Below are 17,821 nucleotides of genomic sequence, written 5' to 3' on the forward strand. Positions count from 1 at the left end.
CAATCTTGAAGGCTGGGGTAGCGGCTTGGCTTGGCAAAACCAACATTTCCAATGCCCTAAAGCTGCTTACGATACATTCATCACTGTGGCATTTGCATGGAATAAAATTGAATGGTCTTTATTATTTTGCCAGCTGGTTAACTTTCGGGGCCAAGAGTAGCCCCAAACTATTCGATCTTTTTGCAGAAACATTGTGCTGGCTCCTGTTGAATGTCAGCTGCTGTCCAGTCCTAGTACATTACTTGGATGACTTTCTGACAGTAGAAAACCCCAGTACCATGCCTCAGAGTATAGCCAAGACAGTAACGCTATTTTCCACATTAGGGGTGCCGGTAGTGGCTGAGAAAATTGTAGGTCCTGCCACCAAACTGACGTTTCTAGGGATATGTCTAGACTCAATTGCGATGCAAGCTAGTCTCCCCAGCGACAAAGTTCAGAGAATCAAGGCAGAGGTCAAATTGTTCCTCATCAGAGGGACCACTTCTCGGAAAGACCTGCAATCTCTCCTGGGTTCTCTGAACTTTGCCATGAAGATAATCCCACAAGGTTGCACGTTTATTTCAAGACTACTTAGTCTACTACCAAACCTACCACACGACAACAGTACAATCACACTGGATTGACAGGCTAGGGCAGATTTGACCATATGGAGCCAATTCTTGGCGCACTGGAACGGGGTCAACATGTTCATCCCACCTTTAACAGAAAACTCCCTGGTTTTAAGAACAGCGGCAGCAGCCCACTCAGGGTTTGCAGCCATTTTAAGTGACGAATGGTTCAGTGACATATGGCCAATAGAGACAGCAACTCTGCCATCATTCAAGAGTACCACTGCCCTGTTCGAAATCTAACCGATAGTGGCAGCAGCTCTAGTGTGGGGCCACCAGTGGAAGGGAAAGACTATAAAATGCTACACAGACAACACGGTGGCATGTGAAATAATTCACAAAGGAAGATCCTGTACCCTGACAATCATGAGTCTTGTTAGGAGACTCACGTGGTTGGCAGCAACACAACACTTTCACCTGATCTGTAAACATATACCAGGCAATCATAACACAGCAGCTGATGCCCTCTCTCGTTCCAACCAACAGGGTTTCTATCAAGAGCATCCCACAGCCAAGAGAATCCCAAACAGATCACTGCTCTTCCAGGAACTCATCCTGGACTAGCAATACTAATGGCACATGGGAGAATACTGGCACAAACAGCACCTTGAGCTAACAACAAACATTCATACAGCCGAGCTCTCAGTATATTCAACAGATTCATCACTGGATACCGAATCAAAAACCTGTTTACATTAGATACTATGATGGCATTTACTGCCATCCTGTTTGGGCGGAATTGACAATGACAATGCTGAAATGTAAATACCGCCTACGGAATAAAATTGAGGAGGCTCCATCTCCAGGGGCCACAGATATCTGGGTTTTTGTACTGCTAAACAATTTGACACGAAACAATGGGACAACCAGAGACACAAGGCAACACAGCCAGAACAGTGAGCGGTAATAAAACATAAAGTTGCAATCATGCAATGAAAGATAAAGCAAAAATTATAGTTTGCCAGTAAAAAGACAGGGATGGAGAGGAAGTGGACTAATAATAACCTGGTGTTGCATATAACATGACATTTGTGGGATTAAAGATTTCTCCCACGTAGAATGATGCTATGATCTGTTCATTTGAAAGGACTGTAGATTTGATTTAAAGCAGCAGAGTTTATTTAACCTCCAGTTGATTTTTGAACTCATTCCACATTGCTGTGAAATAAAAGCAAGAAGTATTCACTTTTATGTTAGTGCCTTTGTAGAAACTTCAAACATTTCGAGAAGTAAATCCTGCTAATTGAATATTCTTATTGATGTAACACTAGACGATTCTATAATGTCACTTTGCATTGGTGTCAAGTTGGTAGTATGTAAGCTTCCTCATCATGAATTGTATATTTAATTTAGGTGATAAATTGTGAGAATACCCTTGTGAAAGCAAGCAAAGTTTTTGAGTTAAACTTTATTTGCCAGTCCCTCTACATAATATGTGTCACAAACACAAGCTTGCTGCTAACACAATAGACAGTGGGTCTGGGATATAGTCAATTAATTAGTCTACCAACTAACAGGATCTTATTGGTGAGGTAAGAAACATAGGGTGGAAGTGTAAATGTTCAGTATAGTCTGAGGATTTTTTTTAACATCACTTATTAAAATAGTTTCAAACTCATCTTTTCCTTAGAAATCCATAGAAAATTGTATAGACTCCTGTCTCTCATAGAGCTTGAATTTATAGAAAACACACTGACCTAACAAACGTATTACTAACGCTATAGTTATCTGTTCAATTTTTAGGTGCCAGGTAACTTAGCAAAGCATTGGGAGATTATTGCGCATGTGCAGCAAAATGCCACACTGCACCACTTAGCATCTTCATGAAGAGCGTGGAAATGCTGAACATAGGTGCTGCACACTGTGCAGCACTGTAACAGGAAGAACCTCTAATGGTCGTCTGAGTGACAGCCATTAGAGGTGTTACTAGGCATCAATGTAATGCACTGCCTTTTCTCTGAAAAGGCAGCATTTAAATTGGAAAGCCTGCAGCTGCAGCCTTAAGCTCTAATGACCTGCTGACTACAGTGTCCCTTTCAATTTATGGGGCATAAATCGCCTATTCTCTCAAGTAATTCTTTGTCTTTCCACTTTCCAAATAAAGATTGAAAAATTATTTTGGATCATGTCTAACCATGGTTTAGGTATTTTTAAAGGAAGCATACGGAATACGTAGGACCAATTCGGTAGAATATAAGTGTTAATCAGATACATTCTCCCCCACCAAGTAACTTGTATATTTTTTCATTTTTCTAACGATAGATTCATAGCTTTGAGATATTTAAAAAAATATTCTGCACTGTATTTGCTAGATCTTGTGTGAGCTCTATACCTAAGTACGTGAACAATTCTTTTGCCCATATGATGTCATCATTTTTTAATATAGTTCTTATCCTTATTACTTACATTAATGTCCATAAGAATTGACTTATTTACATTAATTCTATAGTTAGAAACAGCGCTATAACTCTCTATCTCCTTCATAGAGTTTTCCAGCGAATTAACAGGGTCGGTTAGGGTCATCAGCAGGTCGTCTGCATACAGATTCAGTTTAAGGTTTTTGTGTTTTATTGCTAGGCTTTTAATGCCCTCATTCTGTCTTATATTGATGGCTAGGATTTCCATTGTAATAAGGTATATGATTGGAGACAGCGGGCAACCCTGTCTGGTCTTTTTATGTAAGGTGAACCATTAAGAGCAAATATTTGGTCCAATCGTTATAGCTGCAGGACAAGAATAGAATGATAGGATTGCCCGATGCATCCATCCCTGAATTCCAAACTTTAAAATAAAAATGCTCAAAAACTCTCAACCGACCCTGTCAAAAGCCTTCTCGACATCCACTGCCATCAGTACCAAAGGGATTTGTTTCATATTTGCGCAATCTAAATTATCCAAAATTTGTCTGGTGTTATCTGTGGAGGTGTGATCTGGAACAAATCCAATTGGATCTTGGTTGATAATAGTGTTTAGGGTTTCCTTCAATCTGTTAGCTAAAACGCAGAATATATTTTGACATCCCCATTTATCAATGATATTGGTCTATAACTTTCTACTTTGGTTGGGTCTTTCCCTATTTTAAAAATGGGCAAAATATTCACTCTCAACATTTCCTGAGGGAAGGAGCCTTGTAGAACAATTTGATTAAATGTGTCTGCTAAATGTACACTTAATAGCTCCTTGAAAGTCTTATAAAATAGATTTGAATACCCATCTGGGCAGGTGTTTTTTTACTCTTTAATTTAGAAATCGATTCCTCCACTGTTATAGGTTGATTTATAATATGTTTTTGATTTACTGAAATTGACGGAATGGACATATTATCTAAGTAGGTTTCAATATCAAGATTAGGTAGATGCAGATCATAAAGCTTCCCATAGTATGAATTAAAGCATTGGCCTATTGATTTAGAGGTCAAGTGTATAACATTATAAGCTACTAATCTAGTGATTTTATTTGATTCAGTCCTGTCTCTCAATTTCTGCGTATGACTTCACTCTTAACCTCTCCATAATTTTAGCATTTCGTTCTAAAATTATTTTGTTAATTTGTTTCTGAATATTCTTTATGGATTCTAAGTTAGTTTTTGATGGAGAGTCCTTATTTCTTCTAGAGGCTTTTTCTAGTTCAGAATATAAAGTCGACAGTTCAACTTATTATTATTATTTCTAAGATGTGAATTTAGACTGATCAAGTTACCTCTTAGGGTCGATTTGAAAGCACACCAATTGATAGCATATGAAGTATCTTGTGGCTTGTTTTCTTTAAAAAAAAAATTATATTTGATTTTTTAGATATGTTAAATTCTTTGAATTGGACAAGAGAAAGCCATTGATACTCCATGTACTTCTGTTATTAATCCACCATTGATCTTTCATGGACTAGACAATAATGTTATGGTCTGACCATGTATTCTCTAATATTCTAATAGATTCTATGTTTTCAAGAGAGACAGAATTGCCCCAAACTATATCAATACAAGAATAAGAACTCTCAAAAAATGAGTATATTCTCTTTCATCTGGGTGTAGACATCTCCTTATGTTGAAACAATCAAATTTATTCATACTATCAGTTAAAGATTTAGCTGTCTCGAAACGTTTCCTATCAAGAGTTTGATGCTCAGGTAGTTTCCTATCTCTGCAAGGATCTAGCACACAGTTAAAATCTCCTGCTTTTAAGCATAGTCCAGTGTTTAATGACTCAACTTGTTCCAATATTTTGTTCAATGTTGTAACCAGGGAATGATTTGGGAGATATATATTAACCATTGTGTACGTGATCTCATTCATTTTGCATATAGCTATCAAATATCTACCGTCTGGATCTATATATTGATATACAATTTCCAATTTTACAGAATGGGCAAAAACAATATCAACGCCCGTTTCATTCTATCTTTTAAAGAATCTTGTATAATGATGGGGAACTGAGTGCCTCCCCATTTAATTTTTTCATAATTTCTCCAATGGGTTTCTTGAATAAAACCCACCTTTACTTTTTCTTTTGACAGAAAAATGTATACCAATGATCTTTTATATGGTGAATTCAGACCCTGGGTATTAACTGATATAATTTAACCATCTTTTAAATTAAAGAACAAAAAAAACAAGGCCCTTCTGCAGTGTGCTTACAATAACAACAATCGGAATTAAACATATAAACATACATACTAGACCTAAATAATATGTCTTATCTAACATACAAGAATGGTGAGGCCTCTCGTTCAAATTGAATCAATCCCAACCTGGTTTTTGTGTCCCAAATTGGGACACAAGGTAGAAATAGAAGTATGCTGCAAGGCATTAATATAGGAGAGATCTTGAGAGAGAAGGATTGAAAAATTATCTTCTCTGTCTTGAGTATTTTATCTTTAATAACCCTGTAAAAGACACACAAAAATAAATAAAAATAAATAAATGATAATTTTTTACTTTGAAAGAGGATTTAAAGGCATATACTTTATATCACCCTGCTAAGCACATTCTTTACCCAACATCAAATTGTGAGTGCTTTAAGTTTCACTAAGTTCAAACATAACGATATTGAGTTACATTTATAGCCAACTGTCATCAGCACACAAAAAAAAATCACAATTGCATTCTTCTAATTACTACTTTGTGTGACTTTTTAGCCAAAAAATATCAAGCTATGCACTTATAAATAAAACAAACATATAGATATCTGCCCACTATGTAATAACATTTTGTGTCTTATTTTAGTATGTAAAACACAAAGGATCAAAAATACATAAATAAATAAATTTGAATTAAAATTACTACATTTCTCACCTCTTCTCCATTTTCTTTTATTCTCATATAATTGCTTCTTTTCTTCTCTCTTTTGAATATTTATTCATAAAATTTTGGAAGCTTTTATCCAGGATGTCAACTTTTCCGGTGAATCGAAACTTTCCATTTTGCCGTTCCACATGACGCTAAGCGTTGTGGGGAATCCCCATCTATAAAGGATATTTTGTTGTCTCAGGTTATTTAAGAATGGTTTAAAATTGCTTCTCCATGTTCTAGTGTGGTAAGACAAGTCTTGGAATATGCTCAGGTTTTTGAGGTGGGTTATTTCTCACTGCAGTCACGATTCTCACATTTGTATGGTAGTGGTGTAATTTCACTATTACATCTTTGGGAGAAGACTCTGGTACTTTATAAGGCCTGGGTAGTCGATGGAAACGGTTCATCAAATAGTCATGCGTTTCTCTGTCTGGTAATAAAGAGCCAAAATATTCTTGTAAGAAACTACTTAAATTAAGGCTATTGATGGTCTCTTGAATTCCTCTGATTCTAATATCTGCTCTTCTGCAACGATCTGCTAAATCGTGAAGTTTCTTTTCCAGTATATTGATTTTATTGGTTAATGCCATGGAAGATTCTTGCAGCTGATTGTATTGAGTTTCTAATTTAAGCATGTTGATTTCCATTATGGCTAATTTGTCATGTATGCTTTTTATTTCTTGCTTAAGTGCAGAAGTACTAGCTGCCATAACATTTCTAATTGTATCTGAGTGCGTCGCCAAACAGCTCATCAGTAGTTCTTTAGTTAGTGTCAGTTGGACCGGCACCTCTGTGACATCTGCCGTATGTACACTGGGTAGATCTTCTAAATTGTCAGTACTTAACTGTGATTTTTGAGTTGGAGAAAAAAAAACAGAAGCCTTTTATCTGGATTCATATCTTTCTTCTCTTTCCTTTTCTTCTCATCCTGGGATTTGGTAGCCATGTTGCAAAAAACAAAAACAAACAAAAACAAAGCGATCCAATGTTATTATCAGTTGTTATAAGTTGCTAGTAAGCTTTTACTTCTGGTATTGTATTCAGATTAACCACTGTATTTTCCACTGATATTTTCAGAAATCTTACCTGTATCAGAGATTAAGCATACATCATAGGATGTCTTCTAACCCTTATTTAGTTAAGGTGCGCTTACACAGGGTATTATAATAGTTTAAAAAGGGTCGGCTCTCATACCCTACTCTTCTCTGTCCTCTCCATTTTCCCCTCGACCTGTCCCTATAACTCTTCTTATCAGTAATTGGGAAACTATTTTAAACACTTATCTGAATCTAGTTGCGTATCTGCTTCCCCCTCCGGTTTTCTTAGGTTTGAGTGCTGCGTTGTTTGAGTTTACAGGACGCTCTTGTTCAGTGTCCAACAGCTGCTCTACTCCACCACGTGGACACTACCGGCTGCTGCTTCCTCACTCCACGCCACTCTTTCAGCGTCCACGTGTCTGCTTCCCCCTCCGAGTTTCTTGGGTGTGAGTGCTGCAGTGTTTGAGACCACTGGGCTCTCTCACTCAGCATCCAGCAGCTGCTCCACTCCACCACGTGGACACTACCGGCTGCTGCTTCCTCACTCCACGCCACCTGGTTTCAGAATCCAGCAACACTTGGAGGTTCCCCGCTCAAAACTTGCAATAGCTGGGAGAAGGTGTCAGGATTTTACCGCTAGTCCTAGCCCCGCCTCCCGACGTTGGCGTCAATTACGTCGTATGTCTCTCTCCCGACTGAATAATAATAATTGTTATTTAAATACCTTGTCTGATCTTCTTAATGTTTGACTCTTCCCTTTGTCTATCTAAATTTCCATTAAACATGACATTTTTCTATCAACTACTTTACCAAAACCTTGCCAAATTTATTTTTGAAATGGTGTCTTAGATTTCTGAATTCACGTATTTGTTACAAAAATATTTAAACTTAATAAACTAATCTTTATTAGTCTCAAATATAAAATTGTATAAACCTATCAATCCTAGAATAAGTTTAATCTGACATTTTTGCTGTATATTATCATTATTTTATAGGGCTTTTTTAATACGAGAAAAGAACCCTAGACTATTTATCTTTGATTTTCTTGAGTCAGCCTTCTACAAATGGTGTAAGAAATATACTCATAAACATGGGAAGTTTTTGAGGTTAGAGAATAGTTTTTTGTGCCAATGCACATATTATGATTTGGATGAACCCTTTTTGGGGACTCCTCAGTAAACACATATTTTATTTATTTTATTACGTAGATTTTGAAGCAAACTCATGTGATCCCGATGTAAATTTGTCAGCTCTTTGGTTACATACATGATGTCATTTAAATTACCATGACAACTATAATATGTACTACTTGACATGTAATATACTGTATTGTTATTTTAACAAAAGGAAACCAGAGTCAAAGTGACTGGAACTTTAGCAGGATATTATAATTTTCTTATGTTAATATGTGTTTGTTTTAAGACGCTAAAGATCTTTACTTTTTTGTTTCCAGGTACACCACTGATCTGTGTCACGATATGGGCTGTGCTAAGACTTCATTTTGATAATTTGGGGTATGTTTATAATTAGTTTCATTGTTATTAATACTACTGAACAATAAACCACCCAGATAAAATGCATTGTGTACCTCTATTAAATTCAGATCGCTAACTTAGTAACACGATAGTGTTTGTGTGTGTGTGTATATATATATATACACAATACACAAGATCCAGTGCACTCACCTATCCACTAAACAGCAACTTCAATTTATTAGTTATTTTTAAAAACACCGCATCTAGGCAAAAATTATGGGGTTTTAGTTACCCATTTAGTTACCCCATCTTTGGCAGGTCCTACTCGAACAGCCTAATGTCTGCTCTTATGAGACTAATCCACTTACCTGGGAAAAAAAATCCATCTGGGGCTCTCTGCAGAACAAGGCTCAATTGGGCCCTGGGATGAGGCACCTGTGACAGGGAGGGGTGAAAAACCAAGGAGTCCTTCTCTAGGTCCTAATCTAACAGCCTAATGTCTGCTCTATCAGCCTAATGTCTGTATACAACAGCTTTGAAACACAACTTAGGAAAAGATGCAAAGCCAGTGAACCACTCGTGGACAGCTGTTTCATTGTTTTTGGTTGTTGCTTCCCTAGCACTACCAAGCCTCAATAGCAAACCAGTAACCAACCTCATGCTGATGAGTTGCATTAACAATGAAACAACTGTCCATGAGCGGTTCACTGGCTTTGCATCTTTTCCCAAGCTGTGTTTCAAAGCTGTTGTATACAGCAAACACAGACTCAAAGGAATCCATGTTTAAAATGGAATGAGGCAAAAATGTGATTCTTTGTTAAACTAATTTGCATATCCCCACCCAGAACCCTTTGCGGTAGTAACATCACTGCAAATTTGTGATTTCTGTGTGAAACGCAAGTCTTGTGGCTTGACTGGTGTGCAGATTTTTGTTTAACATAGTATTAAATATATATATATATATATATATATATATATATATATAAAGGATGAATCTGTAGGTGGAGCTTGTACTTGTGGGAGGGATTTCCCGGCCTTATACACAGGCCTCCTTTTCTTCTGGCCCAATACTGCCTGGTTCCGCCCACCCACCTTTATCAAGCCATTCAATTTTGGTGGGCCCTCTTTTATAGGCCTACTCGAACGTCGTTTTCGGCACAACACAACTGACTTACAATGCCACTACTATAACTCAGCTTATTGTCCCTGACCACAAATTTATATATATATATATATATATATATATATATATATATATATATATATATATATATATATATATATATACAAATATATGTCTCATATGTATCAAATATTTATGTAAGATGTTTTTTCATAACATTTTATTTTATTGATGCCTATAGACAAAAGAGAAAACTATACTCCATACAAAAAAAATATACTCAAACAAAAAAAAAGTGTCAATATTTTAAATAAGAGTGAGCATAAAAGAATCTCAATAGAGCATGGAGAGAATGAACATTTAATAAAACTGACACTTAATGACTGATTTTGACTCTTTATTCATTTTGAGTCCTAAACAAATTATTTAAAACATTTTTTTTTTTTATCTGCTTAAATCATTTTTCACCTTGTTTTAATTTGGAACAGAGGTCGCTAGATGGGCTGTTGGCTTGCCCAGAGTCAGGTCAGATGGGGCACTTCATGTCCGTAGCTTAAGATAGAATGCTGGCCCTTCTGAATGTTTCCATCCTATTTGGTACATGTTATTGTTATATGTTATTTTTAGGAGCATGTGAGTTTGACTACTCTCTAGTTTTTGTAGATTAAATAACATTTTACATATAACCAAATTAAAATGTATTTGTATCATGTACTTATATGCTCATCCATTTTATCATATTGAATAAAACACATTTATATCAACTTTCTTTACTTTTCCATTCTATTCTTTTTTTTATTTTTTATTTTTTTTAGCTGCTGGGATATGAATAACAAAACTGCTTTGTGGTGGGTGATTAAGGGTCCCGTTATTGTTTCAATTATGGTAAGTTGAATTAAGACCACTCCTAAGCGATGTAAAATTAATTGGTAGATAACAAGTTAAGTTTAATTGCATTAATTAAATATGTATGTTGGTAAATGTACTTTTTGAATGATAAGATTGTTAGAATGAACAAACCAACTATTGCTATTTTGAAAGACTACATTAACCAATATGGAATGCTGATAATAAACCAATAATTACATTTTTTTGATGCCCTGTCAAATAAATTTTCTAGAAGAAGACATTAATTGAGAAATGTAACTTACCAAACCGTTAGAAATTAAATTTGTTGAGATGAAAGTTACAATTTTGTTTTCCTTAAAGAAAGCTGTAGATACATATATCAATGCTAATGAGTAGTGTAAAAATTCTAATTTAATATTTATGGATAAACCTAAAAAAAAATATACGTCAAAATATTAAAATATAAAAAATATATCACATATAGAAATATATCAATATACCAAAAAATGTCAACATATTTTTCAAAATATTATAAATCATTTTAAATGTTTATCCAGAAATATCAACTCATTTGAGAAGCGTATCCAGAAGAATGAATTCAGGCCTTACAATAACAGTCAATATTTCACTCTAAAAGAAAGTTAAGACTGTTCAAACCTCGGGATTGCAAGTTCATCTCCTGGAAGGAGATTGTAGATTTTCATTCTTCTAAGGAAAAATGAGTTTAGTAGTTTAAGTTAAGTAGTAACCCAGTCTTTACCTCAGCTCATACTTAAAGAAAATCACAATCTGTCCATTTCTAGGAAAACACTAAGATCTTCATATGTTTTTCTACAGATCAACTTTGTGCTGTTCGTTGGGATCATCATTATCCTCGTTCAAAAGCTTCAGTCGCCTGATATAGGGGGCAATGAATCCAGCATTTATCTGTAAGTATATCATCTTAATGAAAGAAAACAACATGTGCATAACGTGAGGATAAACTCCCTAGTAACATGGACAGTGGGAGTTACTGATAATAGAAAAGTTATCTTTGTAAAATGAAAAGTTGATAAAGGCAACGCAGTCAGAGATTTTGGAGAAGAAAAGGGACAATGAAGGCTTGTGTTTACTTAGTGGTAGAGTACAGCTGTAGAGCTTTTACCAGGATTATACATTGAGTATATAAGGATGGTGGTAGCCATGGTTGACAGGTAGTAGTTGTTAGATGAACAACAGGTATGGAACACAGGCCTGATAGCAGCATTTACTGTTGACTTTACAAGGGGAGATGTGCATATGGCAAGCCAATAACTGGTGCTTACAGCAATTGAGATGAGATATAATAAGTGTACGAGCAGTCGTTTTGGTTGTATCTTGTGGGAATAAGAGTGAATGTGAGCTGTGCGGTTTACATGTAGGTATCAGGATTGGATATTGTCAAAATCTGAGAAGTAGAAGAGAGGGCAGTGCACAGGTGCCGAAAGATGGATGGTGGCAAAACCGACCGAAATAGAAAATGACAAAGGAGAGTTTTCAGCAACTTTAAGGTCTATTGGAATTCAAATCAAGTTATGTGGTCATAAAGAGACTACCTGTAAAATGAACATTGGCTTTTGAGATATTTCAGTTGAAATCTGTAACAAGGAGTGGGGGTGATGTGACAGGACAGAATGTACTGACAAAATAATGAGGACGATGTTAACCAGAAATGAGTCAAATAATGCTGGACAAGCTTGTGAAGGCTTTATTAAATTACATTAACTGTCAGCATTTTACTCAGAGATTCAGTAAAGAATGTTCATATTTTAGAATGACATCTTTTGATTTAGTAGCAGCGAAATCATTATTTTTCCTACAGTTGTTTCATTAGTTAGAAAAGCAAAAATCAGATGGTGGATGGTCAAGTAGCATGCAAGAATCAGGAAACTTAAACAAAGTTCTCTATTAAAAACTATTAATGTTTACAGTGCACCCACTATTCAAGAAGCTTGGAGAGGTATATGGGTAAGGCAGGGTTGCGATTCAGTAGTGAAATAGGATGGGAGTGAAAGTTGCGTGATTGAAGATTCAAGAAAGAGAGTGAGAGATTTTGAACATTTTAAGGATGGAACATATTTGGTGCAATAGAAAAAATAAGACTTGCCTTCAGTGTTTTAATGCAGCAAATTCTTAAAAAGACACTATAGGCACCAAAGCAACTTTAGCTTAATAAAGCAGTTTTGGTGTATTGATCATCCCCATGTAGTCTCACTGCTCAATTCACAGACATGTAAGAGTTAAATCACTTTGTTTATGCCTGTGACTTAAACTACTTTCTTAAACACTTCCTGAAAAAGAGAGCTCTAATGTTTAAACTTCCTTTATTGCACATTCTGGTTAATTTATAAATTCTCATATCCTGCTCTGTTCATTTTCTTCTAAATGTACAGAAGATAGGTTATTTAGGGATCCTGCTCATGTACCTAAAATAAAGGATAAAACATGGTGCAATATTGTCTGGAATTATTGTATGTTATGGTGCTATATTACACTCACAAATTCCAGATGATCAGAGTGTTTTATAGATGCCTCCCCACGATGTTGAAGGGGGGGGGGGGGTTAAGGTTCCTCCTTATGTGATCACTGCTGGGTACTACATAAGGAGGATCCCTAAATAACCTATCTTCTGTACATTTATGTTGTATGTTTATCAACTGGGAGGTAACCTTGGGAAGCTGTGTACCTAGAAGTTAAGTTATTTTATTTCATTTCTTGCACAAATCACTTAAACACCGGTGGTTTTGTATTTTGTTTTTTGCTTGATACATTTTCTTCTAAAGCCTGCAGAAGCCTCCTGTGTGTGATTAAAGTAAAATTTGCAAAGCAGGAGATAAAAACGTCTAAATCAAGTTAACATCTGATTGAAAATTCAACTTTTTTTTTGTTCAGGCTGTCTGTCACAGCCAGGGAAGGTATGGCTAGGGCTGCATAAACAGAAACAAAATGATTTAAGACCTAAATTGCAGAGAATTGAGCAGTAAGACTGCAAGGGCATGATCTATACACTAAAACCGCTTCAGTTTTTGTTGACTGTAGTGTCCCTTTAAGGCTGCTTGTATATGGAAACATGATTGTAAAAGTGTACATGGCTGGCATTATGGTTATATTTTAGGGACACTGACATACTGATATATTATACAAGACAATGGTATACAAATGATTGCTGTTTGTAGCTTTCACATGGTGTACACACGGGACATGAATATTGTTTATTTAAATACTGCATTATTATAAATCTATATGACTGATATGTATCAAGGTTTGGGATAAGAACGGGGGTTCTTTGCTCCTCTTGGCAGATAACATGATACATCGTTAAACTTTGCCTTCTCTCGCCATTTTTGGGGGTTTTGCCGTTCTCCTCTGCAATGCAGTTTTTATCTCACATTTTACTACACTTTGATTCAGTGTCCAGAAAGTATGTTTTCCTTTGCAATATTTGTATTGCTTACACTAGTCATATTGTCCACTTATATCAAAGGGAACTTATAGCTCTGGAAATAGCAATCATTTGTTGGATATATTTTGGGACTACAGGATCCCTCCTGCCCACACCCCTTTGCATATGAAAATGAAAGTTAAATAAATATTCCTTACCTCATTTCCTCCTAATCAGCTTCCACCATCAGCTTCATAATCTCCTCCTGTCATTTGCTTCTCATAAAACAGCAATAGTTTGGATCTACGCATACACAACCAGAGGCCGTGCTCCTCCAATCAAATGCTTCTATTAGCATCATTTGATTCACAGTCAGAGTTTTACTCTGTATAGAGGAGGAAGCACCTCCAGTGGCTGGGATGAAGACAGCCACTAGAGGTAGATTTAACCCTGTAATGAGTTTGTAAAAACGTCAATGTTTTACATTGCAGGGTTAAAATGACAGCATCACTGCACCCAGACCACTTCATTGAGATGAAGCGGGCTAGGTGACTATAGTGTTCCTTTAACGGTGTTTTCAAATTGTTTCTGCCATCCTGAGAAATTATAATATGGCTACTTTGTAGTTCAAGGTGTCAACAATAGATCATCGTGGTGACTGTCACTATTGTATTCCCATAACTCTTGCTCACAATCTTTCTTATAATATATGTCTAAAGTCAAAGTTAGCAAATTCTATTTACAGATAAAGGCAATTAAAGCTTTCAATTATATTTTTTTTCCTTACATATTTATCACATTTATGATGTCTGGGTCACTTTTAAGATACAAGAAAAATATGTATATTTGTAAATAGTTTGCTACATAATTGATTAATTGAGTTAGATTTTATAAGTAATTATAAAACCCAGTGTAATATTATAATGTTGATATAAAAAATGTAGGTATAACAGTGCCACCATGTGGCAATTCTATTGAATTATGTGTACTGTGGATTATTCCAGCATAGCGTCACAAATAGCACTCTAATATAACATCCTGAAAGGCAAATACAGAGCACATATTAAACATTATAAGAGTAAGGCATCTCACTTTTTTTTGATTAATTGATATTTTGTTTTTTCTTTGTATGTAGCAACGTTTAGAATCCTAGTTGACTATTTCAATCTATTATTTCAGTTGTCTATGAGATCTCTTTTTTGAACCTGTAATTCATTAGATTGTAACGGTGGCTCTTGACTTTTATCTCTCAATAAAAACTTTAATTCCTGTTGCCACGTATACCATAGATGTTTGATAGTATCCTTTTTGCTTTAAATAGGAATAATTCTGGCACTATCAGCAACCAGCAGTTGCTAACTTAACAATGTGATTCTTTCTTTTACCTGATCATAAATAAGCTGTCCTTTATTTTAATGTTATTTCAATTTAAAATATCTTAATTTTCAAATGTTTTATCTCAATTATATTGAGGTGACCCAGCCTTTCATCCTCTAGACTGAAAGATTTCAAATATTTTACAGATGTATAAAAAAAAATAATTCACGGGTAGTAATAATAATATATTAAAAGGTTTTTTTCACTTGAACCCTGGCATGTTTGTGGATGAGGGTAACAATTACATAACCCCTTCCCCACTTTTCCCTGATGCAACCACATGAAGAGAATAAAATATAGTCTAGAGCAGTGTTTCCCAACGCAGTCCTCAAGGCACACCTACCAGTCCAGGATTTAAGGATTACCCAGTTTTGTCTAAGGTGTTTTTAGAAAAAAAAAGAAAAAACACCTTAGACAAAACTGGGTAATCCTTAAATCCTGGACTGGTAGGTGTGCCTTGAGGACTGGGTTGGGAAACACTGGTCTAGAGATGTGTAATGCCCTCGCCGTAGAACAGAATTTGATTAGGTATCATTGATAGAATTTATTTGTGGGTGTATCTTGTTCATGGTGTTTCACTTTGATTAAACCTTAATTAAAGTATTGATGTGTGATTAGTCATTGATTGCCGAGGATTGGTTATAGGGTGCACATCATTTGTTGATGAACAGCATCAGTTAATCAATATCTGGACACAATAAAGTCACATTTTCTTGAGCTGATATTCAAAATTGTTTAAACTTTCTAATGTATCAGAAAATGAAACCATATGTTGTGCTTCACCTTTCCTTCCTGGGAATGTTAATTGTTTTAGTTAATTTGTTTACAATTTTCAATATACACTTCAATATCTTTGGTACAATTCAGTGCATACTAAAAATAGATATAGTTCCTTCTGACATTCGGTCAGCACGAAATATTTCGAGGTGGCACAGTCGGAGGCCGATTTGGAGATTCCACATTATTATTATTATTATTATTATTGCCATTTATATAGTGCCAACAGATTCCGTAGCGCTTTACAATATTATGAGAGAGGGGATTTAACTATAAATAGGACAATTACAAAAAACTTACGGGAACGATAGGTTGAAGAGGACCCTGCTCAAATGAGCTTACATATAGTGAGCGAATAGTTAAAAATTCAATAAATAAAATAACAGATGTGCATCCTCTACAAAAACAATTATTATTTTCCTTAAACAAAATTTTTAAAAAAGTCACCACATAGAAAACAGTAAATCTAACTTGGTAATTGTATCTGGATTAGCCTAATGTAATTTGCTGGATAGATCCAATTGATACCATAGCTTGGTGTGATATCACAGGAGAACAATATGATTGTTCATGATTTGAGTCATTTTACATCAAGAGAGCTATTTTTTGGGACAATGGAAAGGATCCTGACAGGCTCTGATTTGCAGCTTTGATTTCCTAATAAAATCAGATGCCGTTTGGTTACATTTTTAATATATTTAGTGAACGATGTCTAAAATTTACATTCTAAATTACCCTAGTATGTTTCAATTGTGTTTTATTTTGTTTTGTTGTTTTTTAATCAATTGTGAGCTTTCTAACTACCCCTGTTTTTGTTTTATCATGTACAATAATATGCAATGTGAACCTTGTAATATCCACTGTTACCACTAAGTATAACAGTCCAGGGTCTTATATTTGTATATTATCCTTCCTAACCCTTTCTATTGTGGAGTTTCATGTAAGTCTGCTTTAAGGAACATTGATTATCTATTTGCTGTTGGGTGTAACTAGCCATCTGGGCTACTTGATATTCCCCTTTTTTCATGTCTAATGATACAATACTGCTGCACCATCACTTCTTGTTGTGTCAAGTGTATGTTCATGATTATTAATGTCCATTGTCTGATGAGATGTCCATGCTGTATTATGTCCTGTGAATTGTGTTAAATAGCCTGAATGCCAGCCTCATACAAAGCTGAAATATGCTCATTTTGTCATGTTCAGCAGCTTTTTTCAGAAATGCTACTGTAAGACAAAGAGGGCTAGACAGCACTCTTTCAAGATGTCTGAACTGTCCGTCATTACACTGTAAGTGTACCTGCTTCTGTGGCATTCCTGTGTTTGTGAAGCATGATCCAAATATTTACTTGTCATCTATGTATGTAAGACCCGGGGCTTCTTATTGCATGATATATCAATGTTGTGTGTGAAAAAAAAATAACAATTAGAAACATAATAAAATTCCCATTTAATAGTAAAAATGCTGTTATGCTTTAAGAGCTATTATAGGGAGCTTATTCCTTTAATCCACTATGACCTGCGATGAATTGACACCAATATTACAATTTATATACAAATATAAACATACAACACATTGAAACATATAAGGATCTTGAAATATATATGAAAGGTAGGTCAGGAGACATTGACAACATATGAATATTTAGAGAACCAAAAATGATTGATTAGATATTATTATTCGTATTGTTCATTTAAATATTTTTTTAAACAAACCCTTTTGCTCTATATAATGGGGCATTTCAAGTGGCATTTAAAGCAGAAGTCTAGTACAGAACTGCAGAAGATTTGATTTTTGTTTTCATGTAACTAAATATTAATCCTTATTGATCTTTATATGTGGTCATCGGTTGCTTAGACTCGATACTCAATTATAAAAAGGATTTTT

The 17,821-nt window shown here is 35.2% G+C and overlaps 1 protein-coding gene across 3 annotated transcripts in view; it reads left to right on the forward strand.

The window, feature by feature from the left end:
* Positions 1-17,821, forward strand: part of ADCYAP1R1 (ADCYAP receptor type I) — a 233,279-nt gene that overhangs the window by 191,314 nt on the left and 24,144 nt on the right. For all 3 annotated transcript variants that reach the window (XM_063452737.1, XM_063452739.1, XM_063452738.1), the window contains exons 11-13: positions 8,386-8,446; positions 10,346-10,415; positions 11,217-11,308. In XM_063452737.1, the coding sequence (XP_063308807.1) occupies positions 8,386-8,446; positions 10,346-10,415; positions 11,217-11,308 (223 nt within the window). The remainder of the gene's footprint in view (positions 1-8,385; positions 8,447-10,345; positions 10,416-11,216; positions 11,309-17,821) is intronic.

This window comes from Pelobates fuscus, chromosome 4, assembly GCF_036172605.1.
Source record: "Pelobates fuscus isolate aPelFus1 chromosome 4, aPelFus1.pri, whole genome shotgun sequence".
Lineage (NCBI taxonomy): Eukaryota > Metazoa > Chordata > Amphibia > Anura > Pelobatidae > Pelobates > Pelobates fuscus.